The sequence below is a fragment of the Xyrauchen texanus genome, chromosome 16 (genome assembly GCF_025860055.1).
Source record: "Xyrauchen texanus isolate HMW12.3.18 chromosome 16, RBS_HiC_50CHRs, whole genome shotgun sequence".
NCBI lineage: Eukaryota > Metazoa > Chordata > Actinopteri > Cypriniformes > Catostomidae > Xyrauchen > Xyrauchen texanus.
In genome coordinates, this window is record NC_068291.1 from 30,081,899 (window position 1) to 30,108,246 (window position 26,348).

The 26,348-nt window shown below is 38.4% G+C and overlaps 1 protein-coding gene across 22 annotated transcripts in view; it reads right to left on the reverse strand.

Moving 5' to 3' along the window:
- LOC127656849 (latent-transforming growth factor beta-binding protein 1-like) overlaps positions 1 to 26,348 on the reverse strand; it is a 171,277-nt gene that overhangs the window by 100,798 nt on the left and 44,131 nt on the right. For 21 of the 22 annotated variants that reach the window (XM_052145366.1, XM_052145362.1, XM_052145361.1 and 18 more), the window contains exons 4-9: positions 23,896 to 24,047; positions 17,723 to 17,890; positions 9,054 to 9,257; positions 8,569 to 8,840; positions 5,380 to 5,482; positions 2,755 to 2,832 (exon numbers count right to left, since the gene is read on the reverse strand). In XM_052145366.1, coding sequence (XP_052001326.1) covers positions 2,755 to 2,832; positions 5,380 to 5,482; positions 8,569 to 8,840; positions 9,054 to 9,257; positions 17,723 to 17,890; positions 23,896 to 24,047 — 977 coding nt within the window. The remainder of the gene's footprint in view (positions 1 to 2,754; positions 2,833 to 5,379; positions 5,483 to 8,568; positions 8,841 to 9,053; positions 9,258 to 17,722; positions 17,891 to 23,895; positions 24,048 to 26,348) is intronic. The other variant, XM_052145344.1, reaches the window with a different exon arrangement.

Here is a 26,348-nt window from a genome sequence, read left to right on the forward strand (position 1 = left end):
GGTATAAACAATGTTTTCTATGCTTGTTCAATGAACCATAAACAATTAATGAACATGCACCTGTGGAACCATTGTTAAGACAATAATAGCTAACAGAAGGTAGGCAATTAAGGTCACAGATATAAAAACTTAGACAATAAAGAGACCTTTCTACTGACTCTGAAAAACACCAAAAGAAAGATGCCCATGGTCCCTGCTCATCTGTGTGAATGTGCCTTAGGTATGCGGCATGGAGGCATAAGGATTACAGATCTGGCCAGGGCAATAAATTGCAATGTCCATACTGTGAGACGACTAAGACAGTGCTACAGGGAGACAGGAAGGACAGCTGATCATCCTCGCAGTAGCAGACCACGTGTAACTACAACTGCACAGGATTAGTAGATCCGAATATCACACCTGCGGAACAGGTACAGGATGGCAACAGCAACTGCCCGAGTTACACCAGGAATGCACAATCCCTCCATCAGTGCTCAGACTGTCTGCATGAATGTGCCTTAGGCATGCAACATGGAGGCATGAGGTCTGCAGATGTGCCAGGGCAATAAATTGCCATGTCCATACTGTGAGACACCTAAGCAACACTACAGGGAGACAGGAAGGACAGCTGATCATCCTCGCAGTAGCAGACCACGTGTAACAACACCTGCACAGGATTGGTATGTATGAATATCACACCTGCGGAACAGGTACAGGATGGCAACAACAACTGCCCGAGTTACACCAGGAATGCACAATTCCTCCATCAGTGCTCAGACTGTCTGCTGTAGGCTGAGAGAGGTTGGACTGAGGGCTTGTAGGCCGGCTGAGAGAGGTTGGACTGAGGGCTTGTAGGCCTTACCAGGCAGATCCTTACCAGACATCACCGGCAACAACGTTGCCTATGGGCACAATCCCACCTTCGCTGGACCAAACAGGACTGGCAAAAAGTGCTCTTCACTGACAAGTCATGGTTTTGTCTCAACAGGGGTGATGGTCAGACTCGTGTTTATCGTCGAAGGAATGACCGTTACACCGAGGCCTGTACTCTGGAGTGGATTCTATTTGAAGGTGGAGAGTCCGTCATGATCTGGGGCTGTGTGTCATATCATCATCGGACTGAGCTTGTTGTCATTGCAGGCAATCTCAACGCTGTGTGTTACAGGGAAGACATCCTCCTCCCTCATTTGGTACCCTTCCTGCAGGCTCATCCTGACATGACCCTTTGACTTGACAATGCCACCAGCCATACTGTTCGTTCTGTGCGTGATTTCCTGCAAGACCATGGTCAGCGAAGAGCCCGGATCTCAATCCCATTGAGCGCGTCTGGGACTATTGGATTGGAGGGTGAGGGCAAGGGCCATTTCCCCAGAAATGTCCAGGAACTTGCAAGTGCCTTGGTGGAAGAGTGGGGTAACATCTCACAGCAAGAATTGGCAAATCTGGTGCAGTCCGTGAAGATGAGATGCACTGCAGTACTTAATACAGCTGGTGGCAACACCAGATACTGACTGTTACTTTTGATTTTGCCAAAAAGAGAGAGACACATTATTGTTCAGGGACACTGTGAAACTTTTGTCTTAAAGTTTTTGTCTTAATTGTTCAATCTTTTTATGTTCATACAAATATTTACACATGTTAAGTTTGCTGAAAATAAAAGCAGTTGAAAGTGAGAGGACGTTTCTTTTCATTTCAGATCATTTCATATTGCTGCGCTGCTCAGCATGAACCGCTAGAGGGCGCGTTCATTAATTGTTAATTGGTTCATTGAACAAGCATGGGAAACATTGTGTAAACCCTTTACAATATCTATAAAGTTATTTGGATTTTTACAAAATTATCTTTAAAATACAGTGTCCTGAAAAGGGGACATTTCTTTTTTTGCTGAGTGTAGTTGTCTGCATATTAAGCATATTAGGGGATTGAAGAAAGTATTTTAAATCACAAACTCCAGATATAAGAACGATTTAGCTTATTTAAAAAAAAACTTGAGGTTTTTACTAAATTCTAAATCAATTAACAGAAGATTAAATTATAACTACTTATTTGTATTAGTTTTACTCATTATTTCCTCAATCGACTAGGTTTCATCTTGCTTAAATGTGCTTAAGTAAATCTCAATGCTTCAGAGTGGCAGATCTTGGCAAGATCAGTTCACCAGATTTCAAACTCCTGTCTCTCCTGACACAGAGTGCCTGTGGCCAGGCCACACGCTGGGCATTTCCCCCTAAAACAGCCTTCTTCACTTTTAGCTGCGGTTTGGTTCTGGGTTTGGCATGTTGAGGCAGCTAGTGGTGGCTGCTTACAGCAGATGTATTTGGCAACAGGGGGTGTGGTGTGGAGAGAAAGAGTAACATATAGGGATAGAAAGAGAGATAGGTAGAGAGACAAATAAATAGAGAGGAAGAATGACAATGAAAGCCAATACTGGCAGAATAAAAATAAAAGCTCCATAACAAAGAATATATATTTTTTAAACTATACGAATTTGGTGCAGGACTATGTGTTTGTTTGACAAATGGAAGGCAGGGGGAGTGTTTGGGACACCTGTGTGAAGACTTTTTGCATGTGAAATGGTGCGCAGAAATCACACAGCTTTGATAACATAACATAATATGCTGGATCTCTTTTCACAAACAAATTCACAAACATGCACAAATGAAGCACCAAACACATATACACAGGCTCAATTCAGGAACAAATAAATCCATGAAAAACACAAATGCATGCATATGCAATACAGAATGACAAGCAGAAACAAGCCGTGGCTCTTACCGACACAGCGAGTGGCATTCAACCTCGTATAGCCTTGAGGACATTCAATCATTGTAGTCGGTCGCTGTAGAGGAATCGCTTTGGATAGGAGAGAGAGAACGAAAGAGTAACAAAAACTGATTTAGCTACAGCTCTACAAAAAAGTATCTTTAATCAAATATAACCCAGATAGCACACATGCATCAAATAGACTTCTAGTACATAGAACTTTTAGTATATTTAGTACATCTATGCATTTGGCAGATGCTAGTGCGAATTACAGTGCACTTATCACAGAGACAATTCCCCTGGAGTAACCTGGAGTTAAGTGCCTTGCTCAAGGACACAATGGTGGCTGTGGGGATTGAACTGGCAACCTTCTGTTTACTAGTTCAATTCTTTAGCCCACTATACTGTATATGGTTGAACAACAATAAAATCCACTTGAATTGACTTGAAAATAAAGGGGGATAAACCTCAGACTTATTTACATCTTCATTACCCCTAAACACTTGTGTTTGGTTACTGCCATGCAGTACTGTCTGTATTCTATTGCTGTTCAGTGCCAGTCAATGTCCTAGAAAGTGTTTGCCTACAGCTGTTGCAAACAGATCTCTGAGACAGCGGTAATATCACATCAACTTCACACTTCTAATTTCAATATTAAATCTAGTTTTGCTTCAAAAAGGAGTTAACACCCACATATAGTAATTAAAAAGAAAGAGTGTTAGCTGAAGAAACAACATATTTCAAGGTAAGGAATAACATTATAATTGGCATTTAAAGATTGAATCAGCAATCCTTAAATATTTCATAGACATAGAACTCTTATTTTGGTGATGTCCATAAGGTTTAAATCAGAGATATGTCTGGGAATGCATAAAATGCAGGGACCACCAAATATGGGCAGAGAATTTCAGAAACATTTACTGACATACTTTGAAGACAGAGAGAGAGAAGGGTGGTACATTGACTGTATTCTGGAGGGTTACAGAGGGACTGACTTCATAGCGGTGACTAAGCATGGAGGAATCACAACTGTATGATTAATTGTGTGTGTGTGTGTGTGTGTGTGTGTGTGTGTGTGTGTGTGTGTGTGCGCGCGTGTGCATGTGTCAGCAAGATCACAGCAGCGTATGTAACCAAATAATTTACAGCTTTTGCCCACTCATATTTCTGTGGAATCCATCCCTTCCTTTTCTTGCATTCTGATATTAGGACCATGTGTCAGTTGAGTCACAGCTTTTCAGAAATTTGACATCACCAAATGTTTTTCAAATACCCCCCACCACCACCTCTTGTCAGATTAAGTGAGAAATCAGTGCAGGTGATTTCCAATATTCAACTGCACAATAATATACTGCTAGAGTTTCACCTCAGATGATGTTCTAGACATGTTAGCTCATCTGGGGCCAGTTGCACCAGCTATATGTACATTACAACTTTTCACAATTTATTCACTACTAAATATTTGAGCATTGCACCATTAAATTTAGGTAGGATGTAACCCTACGTATAAACTAAATATTTAAAGAAGCCTCCGACCAGGAGTAACGGATGGAATAAAAAAGCAGTCTCATTTAATGACATCAATGAGCTCATATTTTGGTTGACAGGCTTCAGTCCTTAGGACATATATGATGATGTTGGCATTTATACTCGTTTACATTTACGGGAGAAAACATTCTGAAATAACTAACTTCTTCAGCATGATTCAACCAATCTAACGGTGCACTTTCCTGTGTACTCCGCACAGTGTCAAGTGTCAACATATACAAAATATTTAAAATATAAAAATGAATAAATGTATATTTTTCCAGCCTGTTGTATTAGTATTTCTTTTTTTTTTAGCACTTTATCAATTTTTATCAATATTTATTGAATATTGTTATTTACATAAGCTAAATAGCCTATATCATTAATTCAATCTTTTTTTATTATGTATAGCATTTTAATGGGGATATCATTTATTACAGCTGACAGTTACATGAGCAAACAAGGTTTGAACATCAACTGTAACAAGATCAAACTAAATTCACAGCTTTTTAACACTTCTGTGCACAAGATTTGAAGGTTGCTTATTGGATCAATACAGGTAAACATCATATTATGCGACTACGCATTACTTTACAAAGAGCTTAGGAACTACTAGTTAAGTTTTGCCTTAAGAACAGGTGGTGCAACCAAATTAAGCACTGACTTAAAATAACTAGTAGTTACTAAGCTCTTAGTGTGAACTTTACATCTCAACTTAAGTGAGACCTTATGCACAGCTGGTGTAACCGTACCCTGAAGGCTGACGGCTAGTCTATCTATCTCTCTCTCTATCTATCTCTCTCTCTCTCTCTCTCTCTCTCTCTCTCTCTCTCTCTCTCTCTCTCTCTCTCTCTCTCTCTCTCTCTCTCTGTACACTATTTGGCATTAATCAATCTCAGTCTTTCAATCAACATTTTTTTGTGTAAAAATGTAATATGCTTATGTTTGTGTGTGAGGGCGAGACAGATGTTTTGTGTGAGAGTGAGGCAAATGCTTCTGAATGGGGGGGTGACAGACAATTGCGTGAGAGATGATTTAGAGAGGTGTTTTGTATGCGAGGCAGATGAGAAATAGAGTATATTTGTGTGCAAGGGTAGGATAGCATCTTACATGGTTCTTTGGGGCATTTTTGGCATTTGTGGAATCCCCATGATGTGCCCACTGTCCCACAGCAGATTTCCTGTTTAGAAAGGCCGGGCAGAGCTTTCCCACACTATAACAAAATAAAAAACAAATCAAATTAAACTTAAATGAGCTAATGAGAAACTTATTGGGACACTTACACATCAATATTATTCAGTACACACAAAAAAAAAACAATAATTAATCACACACAAATATTCACAATTCTGCTCACACACAGCCCTTAATCTCATTTCTCTCTGATCAACACTCTGATGCATTTTCCCTGACTGAATCTATTCTGCCGAACCAGGCACAAATCATATAGCAATGTGAGAGACAGCAATGATACAAAACGCAAACAAAGGCAAGTAGGGATGCACCCGTAAAGATACTGGTATCGGAATCAGGTCCGATACCGCGCTCATGTACTTGTACTCATGAACATTCTCCGATACCAAAAACCGATACCGTCTACCAAAAACCGCACACAGATTAAAATCACATTATGTCCCTAGTGAGGTTATTTAACAGCAAAAGCTGCGATTTAATGAGATATATAGATAGTTTGCACGTGCCGTGTTTTGTAAATGCTTGTAAATATGTGGAGCCGGTGTTGTGCAGGCATAGAGATAAAAACTGCTCATACCTTTAAAGATCCTTGGCTCATACACAGAAAACACTATTATGAGCATTGCATGCTCTGTTTGTAACAGATGACAACAGGCAGAGCGCTAATTAACTTTTTAGCACGAGTCATATGGACTACATATTTATTTATTTATATAGTAACCTTTTGCGGTTTAATAATTACTGTGATTCAAGTCACCACCTGCTTTTCCGGATTGGAAATCTGCCCTCATTATGTCAGAGCTCTTTGGTCAAACAACACAGAAACATTTAAAAAAAAAAAAAAAACGCCAAAATAAAAGCACAATTTAAATGAAAAAAGTATGACAGAAATAGATCACTACTATATAGTTATGTAATATTCACTGTTATACAACTACTAATACTAATAATAATAATTAATCAATAGTAACTGTATTATATTTAAGCAATATCTCACATCTGTGACACTATTATGCAGCACTTTATTTGACAAAAATAACTCCACTGTTGTATTTAAGATTGTGCTGTGAGGTTCTGTATATAAGCACTTCATTTAATAAAAACAATATTTTACAATATTACAATACAATATTATGTTGAAAACTAATTATTATATTTTAAATTTTTTATAATTTATTTAAACACAATTTTGATGATAAAATTGAAATAAACTGCTGATATTGAGTAAAAAAAAGTACTGGTACTCGTATTCATTATAAAAAAAAATGGTATCGGAACATCCCTATCCATAAGTGTTAGTCATGAATTAAGTCCACTGATCAATATATATATAGATCAGTGATTAAGTCGCAAATTAAGTCAGAATGGGTGCAAACACAGTGAAGGCATTTTACGATTAGAGAGAGTAAACAAACAAAACCTAGATTGAGATAAACTTTATAATAATAACTTGATAAAGCACTACGAGAATGAGTGACAAAAGTCAGTCAATCAGTCAGATTTATTTATATAGCACATTTAAAAACAATAACTGTTAACCAAAGTGATTTATAGTAAAACCAATTAAAAAGATAATATAGTTACAACATAACAAAACACAAACAAAAGAGAGAGTGAGAAATTAAACATATACACAAGACAATAAAAATAATATAGCTACACCAGCATAGTTTTAAACACTACACCAAACAAGTACATTTTAAGGAGTGATTTAAAAACATCAAGAGTTGGAGAGGATTTAAAATGTTGCAGAAACTTATTCCAAAGCCAGGGGGCTGCAATTGAGATGGCTGGTTCACCCTACAATTTTAAAAGTGACCTAGGAATAATTAACTGCAAGCTATTTGATGACTGTAGAAGTCTAGAGGTCTGAAATCAGAAATATGAGGTGCAAAACCATGCAAGCCCTTATAAACAAACATTAAAACTAGATGGCAGATACCAAGTCAAACTCTTGAGAATTCCAATTATGTTCTATTGTATTTGACCTGCAGTTATCTCCTTAAAAGATAGAGATTCCCTTGAGTATTACAATATTCGGTAGGATGTCCCATCTCACGATTCATTTTGTCTACTTTTACTCTACTTTCGATCATCCATTGTTAGCGGCATCCAATAAATTTAATAAGACATTAAAAGTGACAGATAGATACAAAGTAACAATGGATGTTTCACATTTCACAGCAAAAATGAGAGACAGAAACAGAGAAAGAATGATGAAGAGTCAGATAGAAATAGAGACAGATAAAGAGAGAAGCAAATGCACATATAGAGATAAAGTGAGAGGTTAAAGCAGAGATAGAGAAAGAAGTAGTGATATAAGTAAAGGTTGATGTAAAGACACCTAGATACAGGGGAAGGGGTAGAAGCAGAGGTACAGGTACAGGTAAATATATAGGCAGATTAATAGGAAGAGAAGAGGCAGAAGTAGAGAGAGAAGTAGAGGCCAATAGAAGAAAATGCAGCTACAGATGTAGAGGCAGAGATAAAGGTTGAAATAGTGATAGAGGTAGAAGTAGATACAGATGGAAGAGGCTGAAGTAGAGGAAAAGATAGAGATACACATACAAGCAGAGTTAGAGGAATAGACAGGCAGAGGTAGAACCAAAGGTATAGGTAGTTAAAGACGTAGAAGCAGAGGTTGATGTCAAGGTAGAGATACAGGAAGAGGTAAATGTAGAGATAGAGGTAGAGGCAGAGGTGGATATAAGCGTAGAAGCAGAAATAGAGGTAATGATAGATGCTGAAGCAAAGGCAGAGATAGACATAAACATAGAGATAGAGGTAACGGTAGAAATAGAGGTATAGATAAGCATAGGAGCAGAGGTATAGACATACTGTAGAAGTAGATGTGAAGATAGAAAGAGACAGACATAGAGATAGAGGTAATGGTAGAGATAGAGGTATAGACATAGAAGTAGATGTGAAGATAGAGATGGAGATAGGCATAGAGGTAGAAGTAGAGGTAGAGGAAGAGATAAAGGTTGAAGAGAAGGTAGAGATAGAGATAGGCATAGGCATAGAGGTAGAAGTAGAGGTAAAAGGTAGGTCTAAAACTGTAGATCCAAGCCTCACGCTAACATGCTCAAACATCATATTTCTGACCTGCATTCCAGCAGTCTCCTGGAAGCAGCGTCCTAGTTGGCTCTTGGATGTCACCGGCTGGTACTGGACCTTTCCTTGCTGGTTGGGGTAAATGATGCCGCCATGACTGTGTCCATGCTGGATGCTCTGGCTGCTGCTGGACTCAGAAATGTGGTAGGAAAAGGAATGACTAGACTGCGTGTTCTTCCCCTGCCTGTTACCGTCCACCGGAGACACCTGATGGATCTGGATCGAGGCTTCTGGAGGATGTTTCACATGGACATTCACCAAACCTGCAGGGAAAAATAAAAGTTAATTTTGGCAGCACAGCTATTATCTTCAGAACACTGCAGATATAGAAAAAAAGCAGTCTACAAATGTCCTTAAGCTTGTCACATCTGGTTAGGACAAAAAAGCTTTCACATGGAAGAATTTGGTTCTTGATTTATTGCATCATGCCTGGTAAGAACTGGTGTGAAGGTAAAAACACAAAAGAAAACTTTTACCCTGGTTTTGTCCAGTACCGTAGGTGAGGGGCAGTGTGTGTGTTGAGTGGACATGTGTCTTCTGCCCAGTTACCACTGTTTGCTGTCCCTGGTGACCGTTTGGATTCTGCATTTGGCAGAATTTTCCAGTAAAGTGCGGAGGGCATTGACACTTGTCCCGAGCACTGCATTTTCCTCCATTCATGCAGGGCAAATGGCAAACAACTAAAACACACAAATACAGAGTAAATGTATATTAAATGACACATTAGAATTTAGTTCAGTGACATCTTCCTGTTCAGTTAAGATACACAATCACATTCATGAGACACACAAACATACAAACACAGATGGACAGAACATTTTTCATCAAAGTGTAGATTTGCCCTGAATTTTTGAAACATACAAATATAAGATGTGCGTTTTTGTGTGTGTATGAGAGAGAGTGAGAGAAAAAGAATGTGAAACAGAGAGTGAAAACATTGAGCTAATGTGTGTGTATGTGTGCTTAAACGCTATACAGAAAGTCTGTCTAGGAACTTTTGTTGTGGCGTGTAATGACAGTTCTAAGTGACACATTTCCACTTAAACATATCATTATGTTGACAGACCATTCTATTATAACATGTCTTCCACTTTGACACTCTTTTTCATTTAGTGATACTTCACACTGTTTTAAAATCTCACTTGAGCCACACATTTCCAGCTGGCATAATAATACGAGCAACATGATGAACAGATTTACTTATCCCACAACTGAGGTGTATAAATGATTTGGAGGTTGATATTTTATGGCAAGATGCTTCTGTTGTGGTTTAGGACATAATTCTGAACATTTAAATGAGGTGAACCTCATTTTCCATATTCAACAGAAATTCATTAGAAGAGTTCCCAAACCAAAAGCCACATAATATAATTAACCAGCATGAACTCATCATAGCACTCATTAAAAAAACATGGCTGTCATAACCACCACACCTTTTTTTTTGTTTTGTTGTCCTAACTTTGTAAACATGTAATTCTGGTTCTGTTCACTCAATCTCACTTTAAAAAGTCTAATTTTATTCCATAATAAATACATTTTTTTCTCTATCACATTCCATCGCAATATACTAATGATATAATGCAGGTGGTGCTATAAACCAATGTAGCCCTCACAGATGTGCTCGTCTTTAGACAGTCTAATTTTCAGTTCAAGCAGCACTCTTGTTGTTTCATTGAATGTCTATGTGTCATTAGAAAGCTGAGATCCTCCCCTTTACGATGATATAAAACATTTTATCATCAATAGTAGAAAACATATTTTCTGATGATTTGTTTTGCATTCCTTCTGGATGGCATATTTTGTTCTGGATTATTCGCCTAGCAAGCTCACAGACAATAGCAAATTTTTTAGAGAATTTCCTAAGGTAAAAGAAGATATACAGTTTTTTGATTTTGCTTACAGCAGTTATCGGCGCATAAAAGAGTCGTTTGTATTTGATGACTTATAGAAATCATATTACACTTTGTGATTATTTTGAAAATCGTTCAAACTGTGGTATTAGGGCAACAAAATGATGTTGCTATGTGAAGGACTTTTATTTTTATATAAATATTTCTACCCCGTTACCTCTGGGGGGGCGCTAATTTACAACACAAATGTTTTGAGGCCTTATTTTGTTATTTTAAGTAACATAAATGCAGAAGTGATGGTTATCTCTGAAAAGTTATTGCTTTCAAATGATACCTCATATGCCTGACTTATATATTAACTAAGTACACTGAGACTTTAACGTTTTAAGCGTAAATTTTGCCGTTTGTTGCATAGGTCTGCATGCAAGAAAAGGGCTCACGACTCACGGCTGTTTGTGAATGGTCAAAACACCTGTCTTGATGAGATATTGGAAACTGAGTTGAGTTGGTCCATCCAGATGCAGTAAGGTCCAAATATTTAGATATACACTGATGAGCCAAAACATTATGACTAATATGCTGCTGGTCCTCCGCGTGCCACCAAAATGGTGCCGACCCGCCAAGGCATGGATTCTGCAAGACCCCTGAAGGTGTCCTGTGGTATCTGAAACCAAGACATTAGCAGCAGATCCTTCAAGTCCTGTAAGTTGCAAGGTGGAGCCGCTGTGGATCAGACATGTTGGTCCAGCACATCCCACAGATGCTCAATTGTGATCTGGAGAACTTGGAGGCCAGGGCAACACATTGAACTCTTCATCATGTTCCTCAAACCATTCCTGAACAATGTGTGCAATGTGGCAGAGCACATTCTCCTGCTGAATGAGGCCACTGCCAACAGGGAATACCATTGCCATGAAGGTGTGAACCTGGATTGCAACAATGTTTACTTATCGAAACATCAAAAGTCACAACATGTTTGTTAGATCCAATAACAACTAAGCTCTTAAAAGAGGTATCTCCTGTAATTTCAGAACCTCTTCTTAATATTATTAACTCCTCGCTATGCTTAAGACATGTCCCAAGAAACTTTAAAATGGCAGTTATCAAACCGCTTATTAAAAAGCCACAACTTGATCCTGGAGAACTGGCTAATTATAGACCGATTTCAAATCTCCCGTTTATGTCGAAAATACTTGAAAAGGTAGTATCCTCCCAAATATATTCATTTCTATAGAGAAATGGAATATATGAAGAAATTTATCTGATCGCGGCTGCATTTCTCTTCTAGTGCTTTTAGATCTTAGTGCTGCATTCGACACGATAGATCACGACATTCTTTTGAATAGGCTACAGAATTGTGGAGTTGCATTAGCATGGTTCAGGTCCTATTTAGCAGACCGCTACCACTTTGTCTATGTAAATGAGGAATTGTCAAACCAAACAAAAGTAAAATATGGAGTGCCACAGGGATCAGTTTTAGGGCCTCTGCTTTTCTCTTTGTATATGCTTCCCCTGGGAGATATTATAAGGAATCGTGGAATAAGTTTCCACTGCTATGCCGACGATAAACAACATTATGTTTCTTCAAAACCTGATGAGATTTCACAATTCTCCAAATTAGCAGAGAGTATCAACGAAATAAAAGATTGGATGGTCAGAAATTTCCTTCTACTCAATTCTGACAAAACAGAGGTACTAATTATCGGACCAAAGACTCTAAAAATAAGCCACTAAAATATAATTTGACCCTCGATGGATGTACTGTTACATCATCTTCAACAACAAAGAACTTAGGTTTTATATTTGATACCAATCTGTCCTTTGAAAATCAAATTACCAGTGTTTGTAGAACAGCATTCTTCCACCTAAGAATTATTGCTAAATTACGGCACATGCTCTCTGTTGCTGATGCCTGGTGCCATCACTTCTCCAGGTAAGCGGTGCACACGTACACGCCATCTACGTGATGTAAAAGAAAATGGGAATCATCAGACCAGACAAGCTTCTTCCACTGCTCCAAGGTCCAGTTCCGATGCTTGCATGCCCATTGTAGGCGAAAGTGGACAGGGGTCATCATAGGCACTCTGACAGGTCTGTGGCTACACAGCCCCATTCGCAGCAGGGTGCGATGCACTGTGTGTTGTGACATATCCCTCCCGTAACCATCATTACAACTTTCTGTGACTTGTGCCAGAGTAGACCTTCTGTCGGTTTGGACCAGATGGGATAACCTTTGTTGCCCTTAAGCATCGATGAACCTTGGGCACCCAACACCCTGTCGGCAGGTTGTGGTTTGTCCCTCCTCGGACCACTGTCGGTTGGTACTCACCACTGCTGACGGGGAGCACCCCACAAACCTTGCCATTTCAGAGATGCTCTGACCCAGTTGTCTGGCCATGACAATTTGGCCCTTGTCAAACTGCTCAGATCTGTACTCCTGCCCATTTTTCGTGCTTCCACCATGTTGACTATGAGAACTGATTGTTTGCTTGCCATCTAATCTACCCAGACCTTGACATGTGTCCTTGTTAGGGGATGAACAATGTTATTCACTTCACCTGTGAGTGGTCGTAACGTTTTGGCTCATCAGTGTATAACCCTGAAAACAAAGAGTAATATATAAAAATTTTCTTGAGGAATTTACGAACTTTAATTCACAAGCCAGGACATTTGCAAAATTCTTTTATTCTGAAACAATGCCATGAACCTCGCAAACTGGCAAATTTAGCAAAGAAATGTATCTCATAATCAACTATTTTAGCCTATTTACAGCTAGCAATATTCAAAACTAACTTAAAACCCCCAACAAATCAGTAATAGGCTATTAAACTGTAATTATACACAATGCGTGTCAAACTACAGAAAGCCAACTGATTTTGTGGGACCTTTAGTTTTAGTTCCAGTTATATAAAGATTTACTATATAAATGAAATCCCACAGATGTAACATTTAAACTTTAATATAAAATTATTATATTCCGATATTTCATCCAAGGAAAGCCCCATACGTATACACAAAGGTCTGGGCTAAGCCGAATATCCACTGACACAAGGACCACCTCTTGGTATGTTTACATGCACTCTGACAAGCCATGATTAATAAAGGTACAAAAACACCACACATGCATACACACTTCCATCTTTTCTGCTCTAGAGGGAAATCTAATCTTGTCTTTAGTGATCCTCATGCAAAAGGCTTGAGCATTCATGTGTCAACACACACTCTCATACATATGTCTGTACACAACTGGGTCTGGGTGATATGACAATATACAGTATATTGTGGCGACTATATAAAGTGTCAACCGATAAGAGATTTTGCTATATTGTGTATATCGCGATATGTAAATATCCATGTGCGCAGCAGTGGCCGTGCTTCACGTGAGACTGAAGCCCGGCTTGAGTGGCGAATGAGTTGCGCTGGTGATTCTCTAAAGAAATTGTAAGGTTACAAACAACACCATATTGAAATGCTAATTTAATTATCTGATAACACATTTTTCCATTCAATGTCATTAATGAAATGTAATACACTCCAATGTATCAGTTTTAGACCAGTCACAAAACTGCACTAGGACTAAAAAGTGGAGTCACCAGAACTCTCACAGAATGCTAAAGAAATGTTGTAAGAATGCTGGGGGAACAGTGACATAACTGTATGTTGAATAGATGTGCAGGGAGTAGGCCCGATGCAGTAACAGGTCTGCACTGGAGAAAAAAATTTAATAAAAATGCTTGTGAGAGTGTGTGTGCACATGTTTGTGTGTGTGTGGGAGTGTGATGGAGATTGTCTATGTCAGCTAATCGAACTGCTGTGCGATAAATACACATCAATAGTCACGCCCACTATAAAGCATTTCAAAAGTGCCACATGAGAACCTAAGAAGGAAAACAACATGAGTTTTGTTTTTCACACAAGTGAGAATAAGATAGGAAATAGTTCAGATTTTATTTTCTATGTAATTGTGATGTCAAAATCACACAATAAGCCCACCTGGAATGCTATGCTTAAACAGAGCTGTGGAGAAACTTTTTCCTGTAAAGCCCTCATTTCTCTGCTAGTACAGACAGGTTCAGTTGTAGCTTCATAGAGATCACATTCTAAACACCCAGCATAACTCAGTCAAGATGTACGCAAAAGACAAGCACACATAAACATCAATGGCAAATATAAACTAATTTCATTCCTTTCACTTTTTTTTCTTGGATAAATAATTTCCTCACACAAATGGTAACATTTAAAAAATAAGTAGGGCCTAACATTTCAAAATACAATCTAAAAAGGTAAAGATTTATACCTGGTCCTGAATGCATCAGGACATATTACCATTACACTGCAAAAATGCAATGTGATGACATGCATTTTTTTACAACCTCAGAAAATGGTTTGAGTGATCAGACCACAAACTGTTTATACCTGTTTTGAGCAATGTCTACTTGTGATCTGATCACCCGAAACAGATGCTCTTACAAGGTGTAAACAGGCTCTAGTTGAAAAGTTTGAGTTAAACAAAAATACATAGCAATTGTGATGAATAAATAGTGTTGAAGCCAATATACAGCAAAAATACTTATATGATAGTAAAATATATAGTCATGACCCAGCAAAGTAGGAATAAATGATGTAGGAGATGGTAGTTTTGACCCAGCAGAAGTGACAGAAGTTTACTTGAAGATAAAGTGAGACAAAGGACAGATAAGTTTAATACTCAGATCAGTCTAGACTACATTGTGGACTTTCAGAAATGTAGGCACACATTCCCATGTAAAAAGCAATTATACTCAAGGAAGTATACATGAAGCTACATATTGATTTGCACTGCAATAATACTTTAGTATGTCTATATCAGACAGTCCATCGATCTACAGTACTTGACAGTCAAATCTAAGAGTTGATCAATACCTCACAGATCTGTAGGTCACAGTCTGTGTGTGTGCATGTGTGTCTAAATTCTCCATGCTGCTTAAGCTCGGCCAGCAATCTCTCCTCCCAGCTGTGTCTGAATCAGAAATGACACGGTGCACAGCGTTCCTTATAAGGCCGCACACCGCACATTCACCTACTCCAGACGTTCACATCTCTCAGACAAATGGCTTGACAGAGAGAAAAAGAGAGAGAGACAGAGAGAGAGGGAGCATGATCTTAGCACCATGCACAACCTCTGTTTAAATTACTTCTCATATTCTGGCTGTCCGCAAGAGTATCTGTCAGAACACTTACTCTGAGCTTTATAAAATGGATATCTGTATCAGCAGCTCTACCTCCTGTGTATTGATTACAATATCCACTAGTGAACACTATCGCCTGTGTTTTAGACTTAACTGAATGCTACCCTTGTGTCCACAGAGTAATTTAATTTGAAAGCAAGCATTATGTAACCACTGTGTACATATAACTTGTGTCTATTGCTTCTGTCTTGACACTAAAACCTATTAAAAAGACCAGCATTGTTGGTCACCAGCGTTTGTTGGGTTTAGGATGCTGATTTCTGGCATGGAATTGTAGTATGCTGTGTTCTTACCAGGCTTCTTGACAAGCTAAAATATGGGACCTGGGGACCTCAAGTAACAAACAAGTTAGGTTAGAACTTGACACGACATAGAATGGTTTACTCAACTAAGGGTCCATTTACACTGAAAGTGTAGTTGCATCCGTCTGAGCTGTTTTGTAATAGTTTTTCTATGTAATCATGTTTTAGATGGACGTGTTTGACCACTGTGCTGCACCTCACTTTTTTCTCGTGCATTTTTTTTACCCATGTGAAGTTAAAATAACTTCAACCTTTAAAAACCTGTCTTGAGACACCTGCAATAAGTTCCATTTATTGCACTTTGACTTGCATTTTTTAAGGCAAGAATGCATTCGGTCTGAGCGTCCCCTAATGGTGCCAATATACTCAAAATCAAAGAAAGAATGAATTTGATGTCATTCCGGATCAAATCTGGCCAAAAAAAGGAGTATTAGAGTTTGTTACTGTGTTTCGAAACAGTTTGCCTGCACAAACTTTCAGGAAAACTTCGTACCAGCTGTTAAACTCCTTACTGCCATTGGTCCACATAATGGATGGGTGTGACCTGGTGCTTCTTTTTATCAGTTAATTTTTTCATTCAACCAAAATCAGAATATACCTATTGTTGCAATATTATTAATATCTTTCTTACAAACAGTATACCGTTGCTCAGCTGTCGACTTTCTTTCTAGCTCTGAGTTGAGAACAAAGAAGAACTTGCTTTGAGGACTCAGGAGTCTATCGGAGACTTTAGAAGTGTTTGAGAAACTCGACTGGTCTCTACAGAAAAACAAGCTACAAAAAATTTGCATGAAATGCAAGCTCTATACAGGAGGCTGAGTTAAGAAGAGGCAGGAATCGTTCTGCTGTGTCATCATTACCACATGCTTAAAGCCATTTGGTGCCTTTGTTGTAAACTTTTGCTTCTGGAAACAAAGCAAGAAGAACTTAGGTCCAGTATTGTAGGTTTTTCAGTCAACATTAATCATTAATCTTACAGTTCATACAAAATATTTGTTTAAACACTGGACCTTAACACTAACTTAGTTTATAAATTTTAAACCATGACTTGCACTGCACACAAATAATATTTACATTATATTCACGCTATTTCTCCAGAGGGGAACTGGCCCCCTCAGTGAGCCTGGTTTCTCCCAAGGTTATTTTTCACCATTAACCAACATCTTATTCAGTTTTGTGTTCCTAGTCACAGTCGCCTTCTTGCTCACAGGGGTTCTAAATAAAATTATTATTTAATTATTTAATGATATATTTTATACACAATTTACAACCATATTTAATCAGATTACACAATGATGACTAAGACTTTATAGATATTATGGTTTCATTGTCTGTTAAAGCATGATTTTCTGTAAAGCTGCTTTAAAATGATGTGTGTTGTGAAAAGCGCTATACAAATAAAAATGACTTTAAGGTCGTAAGCGTCTTAAACTTTTCCGCAATATCTGCCAGGCAAGTGAAAACTCCCCCAAACGGAGACTAAAAACACATCCAAACACCAGCCATAATTACAGACCTGTCTAAAGCAGGACATGATGTAACAGGCCCAGGGCAAGCTGCTTTGCATTGAGTACTCAGTAAACAAAAGTGATACACATACATATTTAACAAAGTCCAGTTGTCAACAAAGGAATTAGACATTCTTTGATAACCTCAATGAATTTAAACATACACAGATACACAAACACACCACATCCCACAACATACTGGAGCTGGAGCCCACTTTTCCCACAAAACAAGAATATAAAGAGACAATGTCACTCACCAACTCTGAAGTTGGGGGCGGTGAGGGTGTCGGTAGCATGTCCGTTCTCACTGATGATGGTGGTGGTATTACCCTTCTCACAGCTGTTCTGACAGCGGCCGTTAGTGCAGGTCATCTTGCAGATAGTTGGGGTGAAGACCACCTTGATCCGGCCAGTGTGGTTCCCTACTGCACCCCAACAGAGGTGCGACATCAGGAGAGAAAAGAAGGGAGAAAAAAACATAAGTCTAGGCAGCATTGTTTTCATAAACAACTCAGAAGGACTCTCTTTCACTCTTGTAGGCAGTGTCTGACACAACGGCTCAGGAGTTCAGCTCTAAAAGAGTAAATATGAGAGAGAGAGAGAGAGAGAGAGAGAGAGAGGCTGAAGAAGGAGAAAGTTTTAGTTGTCTTGTCTTTTCTTAGTATTCTGCATGAGTTCCCCTGTGACTGTCCAATTCCTTTAGTCCATTCCCTCCTTTTCTCTGTCCTTGATCCAATATCTCAGTCTGTGGAACATTAGGAGGTGACTAGGGAAAAAATAAAAGCAAAAGAGAGAGAGAGAGAGAGAGAGTAAAAGAGGAGAGACCAGCAAACAAGTCTGGTATCAGCCCAAATTTTCATGCAGGACTCGGATAGAGTAGCCACACAACTCCAAGCCTTATACAGAAAAGAAAAGAGGGAATGCCAGCTTTTCCCGTCTAACTTTCTCCATTCTTTTCTCTATCTCTTTTTTTTCTCCCTACATCTCCTACTCTCACCAGTAAAAACACTTTACACCTCCGTCTGAAAAAATGCAGGGAAAACAAATCTCCAAAAATAGTCTGTCTTGAGTTCTTTTTAACGATGTAACTTCCACCCACAAAGTATAAGGAGGGGAATTTACTCACACCTCTTTTCGCCTCTCCTCTCCTTTCATTGTTAAAGTCCACATGAAATCAAAATTGACCCTATTTACTTTCTTAATATGCTTTCCTGGTTTTATTATGAATGATTCATCATTACACAAATATTCCACAAGAAAAAAAAAATATTTATAATCTTTCTTTTTCAACTTTGTCTGCCTCTGAAATTACTTTCCTTTTCTGGTGATGTCACCAAGCCCTCTTATTCTTCAACTCCTCTCACCAGCATAGACATTTCAAACCCTTGTCTGAAAAATGCAGGGACAACGAATCTCCTACCATATTCCGCACATGAATAATGTAAAGAGGAATGCCATCTCTTCTGGTACATGCACTTTAAAATTTAATTTCAGTCAGACTAAAACAATAATTAGTCTTTTTAAAATGTCATGCAAATGCTTCAGTTTGAATGAAGTCATATTAGGCTGGACCAACAGACCTAACAGAATATAGATTGTAGCTCAGCTTTGTCCAGCATGTAGACATGTTAAATGGACCACAAAAGGACCTCTGCGTTGGAGGTAATGCATGATATGCATTCCCAGCACTTTCACAGCTGACGTCCTTTCTTCAAATAATCGTTTACGCATTGTGTCATGTGTACTTGGGCAGACAGATGAAGACTGTAGCTCGACTATGCAAAACGCCTATATTGGGGTTAAACATATTGGCCAGTGAGACAACATAACTACAGTGCACATAATTGTGAGAGATTCAAGATCACTGCCAATTTAAGCAGCAGTAGAATAAGGCAGGTTTAGTCACCAACATCTTTATCATAATGCTTTTTCTTTCTCTCTCACATGCAAAGCAAATCCACCAGAAGCTAATGTCTAACCTTTCCTCAAAGATCAAACAATGTCTCTGCAGACAAAAGACAACCATCACACTTACACCTGTTTTGAAGTGACTGAGGAGGGTACATTGGTTAGAATATGTGCCTTTAATGGGAGGTAGGGGGACTACAAGAGAAAGACACACTAGTTTCTCTATATGCAGTAACACAGAGACAACAAGAGACGAATGGCTTTACCAGGTGCAGTGCATGCATACACAGAGAGCTGCTGACAGGCTGTCTCTCGTGTGGGATTGACCTCACCGGGTGCCAGACGGCCAAGAAATTGAGAAACTTTTCAGTCTTCTACCATTAACCACATATACACATTTTTATATACAGGTGAAACTCGAAAAATTAGAATATCGTGCAAAAGTTCATTAATTTCAGTAATTCAACTTAAAAGGTGAAACTAATATATTATATAGACTCATTACAAGCAAAGTAAGATATTTCAAGCCTTTATTTGATATAATTTTGATGATTATGGCTTACAGCTTATGAAAACCCCAAATTCAGAATCTCAGAAAATTAGAATATTGTGAAAAGGTTCAGTATTGTAGGCTCAAAGTGTCACACTCTAATCAGCTAAACACCTGCAAAGGGTTCCTGAGCCTTTAAATGGTCTCTCAGTCTGGTTCAGTTGAATTCACAATCATGGGGAAGACTGCTGATCTGACAGTTGTGCAGAAAACCATCATTGACACCCTCCACAAGGAGGGAAAGCCTCAAAAGGTAATTGCAAAAGAAGTTGGATGTTCTCAAAGTGCTGTATCAAAGCACATTAATAGAAAGTTAAGTGGAAGGGAAAAGTGTGGAAGAAAAAGGTGCACAAGCAGCAGGGATGACCGTAGCCTGGAGAGGATTGTCAGGAAAAGGCCATTCAAATGTGTGGGGAGCTTCACAAGGAGCGGACTGAGGCTGGAGTTACTGCATCAAGAGCCACCACACACAGACGGGTCCTGGACATGGGCTTCAAATGTCAAACGTCTTACCTGGACTAAAGAAAAAAAGAACTGGTCTGTTGCTCAGTGGTCCAAAGTCCTCTTTTCTGATGAGAGCAAATTTTGCATCTCATTTGGAAACCAAGGTCCCAGAGTCTGGAGGAAGAATGGAGAGGCACACAATCCAAGATGCTTGAAGTCCAGTGTGAAGTTTCCACAGTCTGTGTTGGTTTGGGGAGCCATGTCATCGGCTGGTGTTGGTCCACTGGGCTTTATTAAGTCCAGAGTCAACGCAGCCGTCTACCGGGACATTTTAGAGCACTTCATGCTTCCTTCAGCAGACAAGCTTTATGGAGATGCTGACTTCATTTTCCAGCAGGACTTGGCACCTGCCCACACTGCCAAAAGTACCAAAACCTGGTTCAATGACCATGGTATTACTGTGCTTGATTGGCCAGCAAACTCGCCTGACCTGAACCCCATAGAGAATCTATGGGGCATTGCTAAGAGAAAGATGAGAGACATGAGACCAAACAATGCAGAAGAGCTGAAGGCCGCTATTGAAGCATCTTGGTCTTCCATAACACCTCAGCAGTGCCACAGGCTGATAGCATCCATGCCACGCCGCATTGAGGCAGTAATTAATGCAAAAGGGGCCCAAACCAAGTACTGAGTACATATGCATGATTATACTTTTCAGAAGGCCGACATTTCTGTATTTAAAATCCTTTTTTTTTATTGATTTCATGTAATATTCTAATTTTCTGAGATTCTGAATTTGGGGTTTTCATAAGCTGTAAGCCATAATCATCAAAATTATATCAAATAAAGGCTTGAAATATCTTACTTTGCTTGTAATGAGTCTATATAATATATTAGTTTCACCTTTTAAGTTGAATTACTGAAATTAATGAACTTTTGCACGATATTCTTGTAACCGCTAAGCCAGCCTAAGCTTAGAACAGCTGAGGGTTGAAGTAGGCTAGTTGACGCGCTTACCGTGGTCGCTTAGGTCGGTTCAGAAATAATGTTACAGGAGTTCAAGTTCTGATTTCTTCTCTGTCGTGAGAGATATGATTTATTGTTACACAAGGTCTTCATTATCCACAACGAAACATTATTCCATCTTCATCGACACTGTCACATTATCAAACATACAGCCACAGCCTCCTTTGGCGCTCAAAAACTAGTTGGCATTTTCCCTCTGGCAACACCTGTGTCTGATTACACCTATCATCCTAAGTAGTTGAGCCCCAATAGCTAAACCATGAACATGTCACCACCTAATGGCCAAACCTGGACATAAACATTGAAATGGCTCTTACAATTCTAATTTTTAAAGCTAATTATAATTTCTACAGATTAATCCAAACCCTACTCCTAAAAGTAAAAATTTACTTTGGCTGTCAATTGATTAAAATCTTTCATCAAGTTGACATACGTGACATTAATCACAATTTAATCACAATTAATCAAACACTTACATAAAATGCCCCCAAATAAAATTCATTAAATACATAATAAGGAAACTATTCATAAATATAAAATGTAATAATTTAGATAATTCAAAGACTAACACAACAAAATATGGTACAACATTTTGGGATTCCCATGTCTCAATTCTTATTTACAACTGCACCACTTGCTCTGTATTATTTTTGGGAGTAGCATACACACCCCTAAAGCGGCAGGCACTCTGGGAATGGTGATTACTGCTTTTGGAAAAGGTCATGAGGCATCAGTGTATTACTCCCTGCTAATTCAGAGTCTGAGGGATGGAGCTTTAACTTCTATCGAGAGATTATGTTAGAAAGATTTAAACTTGGTATTGAAGGAAGGAGTGTGGGCTAGGATTCTAAAAAACATCAAGTCTGTATCTTGAGATGCAAGGGTGCACCTTATGCAATTCAAGATTTTATATAGATTGTACTGGACTCCCACTTGATTGTATAGGATTGGTCTTAAAGACACACCCACCTGCTGGCGATGCCAATCGGAGGATGGAGACATGGCCCATGTTTTTTGGTGGTGTGTTGAGATCCAGGAATTTTGGTTGAAAGTTCAGAGTTTTGCGTGTGACGTGTTGGGCACTCTGGCTTCATTCTGCACCAGACTCTGTGTTTTGGACGATGGAGGGTATATAGGGGATAAATATGTAAAAAATTGGGTTCTGACCAGAGTTATAACAGGCATACTGATTGTTTTAAGGGGATACAAGTCGGCTGGAGCGGCCTCATTTCGGGAGTGGTGCACCGAGATGGAGAGGGTGGCAGCTTTTGAGGAGATGTCACGTATGTGGCATTTATTTGGCGTTTTTGTTTTGTTTTTGTAAAAACAAATGCATTTCTTTCTTTCAGGGGTAGGATTAGAGGGTGGGAAAAAAATAAAATCCCTGTGGTTGTGTACCCTCTCACAATTCATTTGAACTGTTCTGTTATCATCTCTGCAACAGCTGTATAAAAAGAAAAGAAAATGATACTGTCACTCCGACACTGAGCTGAACATTTCTAAGTGAGTCAGACATTCTGTCACTCTCATCACAGATTGTTCCAGGCTCTGAGATCCGTCATTCTGTCAAACACTGAGTGCTGGAAAACCTTCATACACAGTCAACGAGACTTGTCGAAAAATATAAACTGATACGTGAAATAATATTTTGAGGTGCTGATGTTATTTTTCCTGATGCCAAATGTCTCCAACAGCAGGAGATGCAGTGGGATTACCTCAAAATGTCACATTTATTAGAGTCTGACATAAAGATACAAGTGATATAAAAGAAGGCATACCACTCAAATCTGATTTCAAACCAAACAAACTGGACTTAAAGTGAATAGAAATTTATACAGATATATTTTTAATGAGGTGATGAGGGAATGCTCCTAAATGAGTTAAGAGTCAGCATTAAAAATGATGTTATCCAGTCCACACTTTTGTAATGCAGCATAGACTATCAAGTGGTAGTCTGCTGTGAAGGCCACCATTGTGGGCTTGGCTAAAGGACACATCGAGGGAACATATTGGTCTCAAAGGAGCGCTCATGATCACCCTCCTAAATTATACAATGACAGAAAATTATCCTACAGTTTTGGACACATGTGAGGCAAAAACAACTGCAAGTCCAAATCGAGTGGGCCATTTGGGATAGGTCTGCTGTGAACAACCTCAACAAGAAATATTCAATCGGGAGTTATATTTCTGGTCACTATTATGAAAATAAACCAGTAAGCCACAAGAGGCAGTACATAACAGTAATTTTATTGTACCACAGGTAAAGTGTATTCTTAGGTCAGATACAAAGTGGAATTTCAGAATTTAGAGTCTTTCTATTTTATTTTGTGTCTTTTACAGCAGCTAAAGGCCTCACATTCTGATCTCATAAAATTCCTAAAACTGTCTCAACTGAAAACATTCTTCCATGTTCACCTGCTGTTACATATATAAAAAAAAAAGCATAAAAACACAATATGTATGGAATGAAGAGCTCCAGTTCACTTGAGGAACAGTACTGACCGTGAATTGGGTTATTTCCGACTGTAAGCGGGATGGCCCGGTTCAGGGTGGGTCCTACTCCTTGCACCTGCGTGTGCGTATGGTAGTTTTTCTGTTGGACCATGAACTTCTGGATTTTGCTCTGGTGCATCATGGAAACCGGATTTTGTACACTGCAACATTCAAACATTTTAAAAAAGGTCAATTACTACACACATTCTGTTTTTTTTTTTTTTTTTTTTGCTGTCGTGCTGTCTCACTCTCTTTCTGTTATAATGATTTATATCCACATTGAAATATTCATATACTTTATTTATTCATGTATTCGTATTGTCATTTATGTGGTTTTCACTTTGATTAATTACCCCCTCAAGGCCATATGGAAAACCACAGAAGCCTGAATGCAAAGACATGCTCTTGGTTACATGTAAATGAAACCTGCAATCACCTGCTACATACAAAACATATCAGCAGTCATATGAATCAAAGTCATTTTTCATTATGAACAGAATTTTTAAATGTCAAGAATATAAAAACTATATACTCATACATACAAACATACATACATTTAAAGATAAACAAACACAGTCAAAAATCCAAAAACATCACAGTGTACCTAGATGCAGTATAATAGAAAGACCTTCTGCCACTTCACAAGATGCATATTATTTGACATATTTGCTTGAAGTTCAATTTCCTATTACTACTACAATACTAGTTAGTAACAGTAACAGGAACTTTAAACAAATATGGTATAGCCCATTGCAAAAATAAAATAAATATTTTTGTCAAACTTTTTATCATATTTTTACCTTTTCATATATGTATTAGGGCTGTCAATCAATTAAAATGAAAATCGAATTAATATCATAATATGCTGATAAATCGATCGGATTAATTACATATCAATATTTGCAAAAAAAGGCCAATGTAATAAACCAATATCACTCAAGCAAGAGTGCTTTATGTTCAGTGAACGTGGAGTGCTGCTGCCATACGTGCTATCTGAATTATCCTTCGAGTATTTCAGTCACATTCAAATGTTTTGTTGTTTTCTTGCGGAACTCTTATTTTGACACCCCTACAAAAACCAGACTCTCCTCCGCCAGGTTGAAAGTTGACATCTTCTCTCAACAAGGCAGGTATCAGGTTAGCGCCCTCAGCGTGTTTCATTATTCCGTCTGTCTCGACTCTCAGCTGTGATCGGCAGTAATTCTGAAGCTGTTCATTCTCAGCAATAGCGTAGTAGTAATCTGAGCGATCGTGGAGTGAGAGACAATTCCAGATGACTTCAAAGAAATTTACCGACACAGTGTGTCAACTCAACTCACTCAAAACACACACAAATCAGCCTTTTGTCACCACCTGCTAGTTAAAATATTTAATGTCACAGGGATGAATGAAAATTCGCACATCTACAGTTACCTCTCTTACACATATACACTGCTCTTACACGTTAGTTTGGAATGCCACGAACACAAGGGGAGTGATATAACAGTAAAGCGTCACAGTGCTGATGGTGCCAGCTATCAGCACTCCTGGAATGCCTCTTGTCCAATCAGATAATAATAATTAATAATTAACATTATTAAAATAAATTATATTATTGTGGTAAATTAGTAAAGCATTGATAAGGCAATTCAAAAGGTATCTTTAGAAGGCAAAATTGATTATTTCCATATCACTAAACAGCCTACAGTCTACATCAATCAATTTTGCAACTGAATTCATCAATCTGTCCATTGTAGACTTATTACAAGGGCTTTTCTAAGGAGGTGTCTATGTACATATGCATCTGACGGACCCTTTTGGAGCATTTCACTTTGGTTACATATCATCATAAACACAACATTTTTGGTTGCTGTGTCAAGTAAAACGTAGTTTGAAACTTCGAAAAACACACCTTGAGTCCACAGCATTCGGAGTTGTAGTCCATCCAGCTGTGTTTGAACGCAAGAACGCACCCACCGTCATATTGTGCTGTGTGCTCTCTGCCGTTAGTGTGATCTGTTGCCTGTACAGCTCTAGTTGCGCTTACTGCCCCTACTGACTGAGACTCCTAAAAAAATACGAAGGTGGGACTTGATGCTTGAATTGCTCTGATGGTAAGAAAATTCTTTATTATGGTCCAGGGGCATGATTAATTACATATATTTTTAACGCATTATTTTTTATTTTAATAAACGCACTTAAACAGTTAAGGCACAGTTAAATAGTTAAATCGACAGCCTTGATATTTATGCATATTTAATATTTAATTTATCTGTATAATCCTTTCTAATTTTTATTCTTATTTTAATAAGATAATGTTTCATTTCTGTATAAATGTTATGACAACACTTTAGTTAAAAAAAATTTTTTTATTATCAATTATTGTCAGTATGTAATTTGTGAATATCTTGTTAATCAGGAGACACAACACATCTCACAGCTGTGAGAAAACAGATGTGAAATGTAATCTTTTCATGTCTATT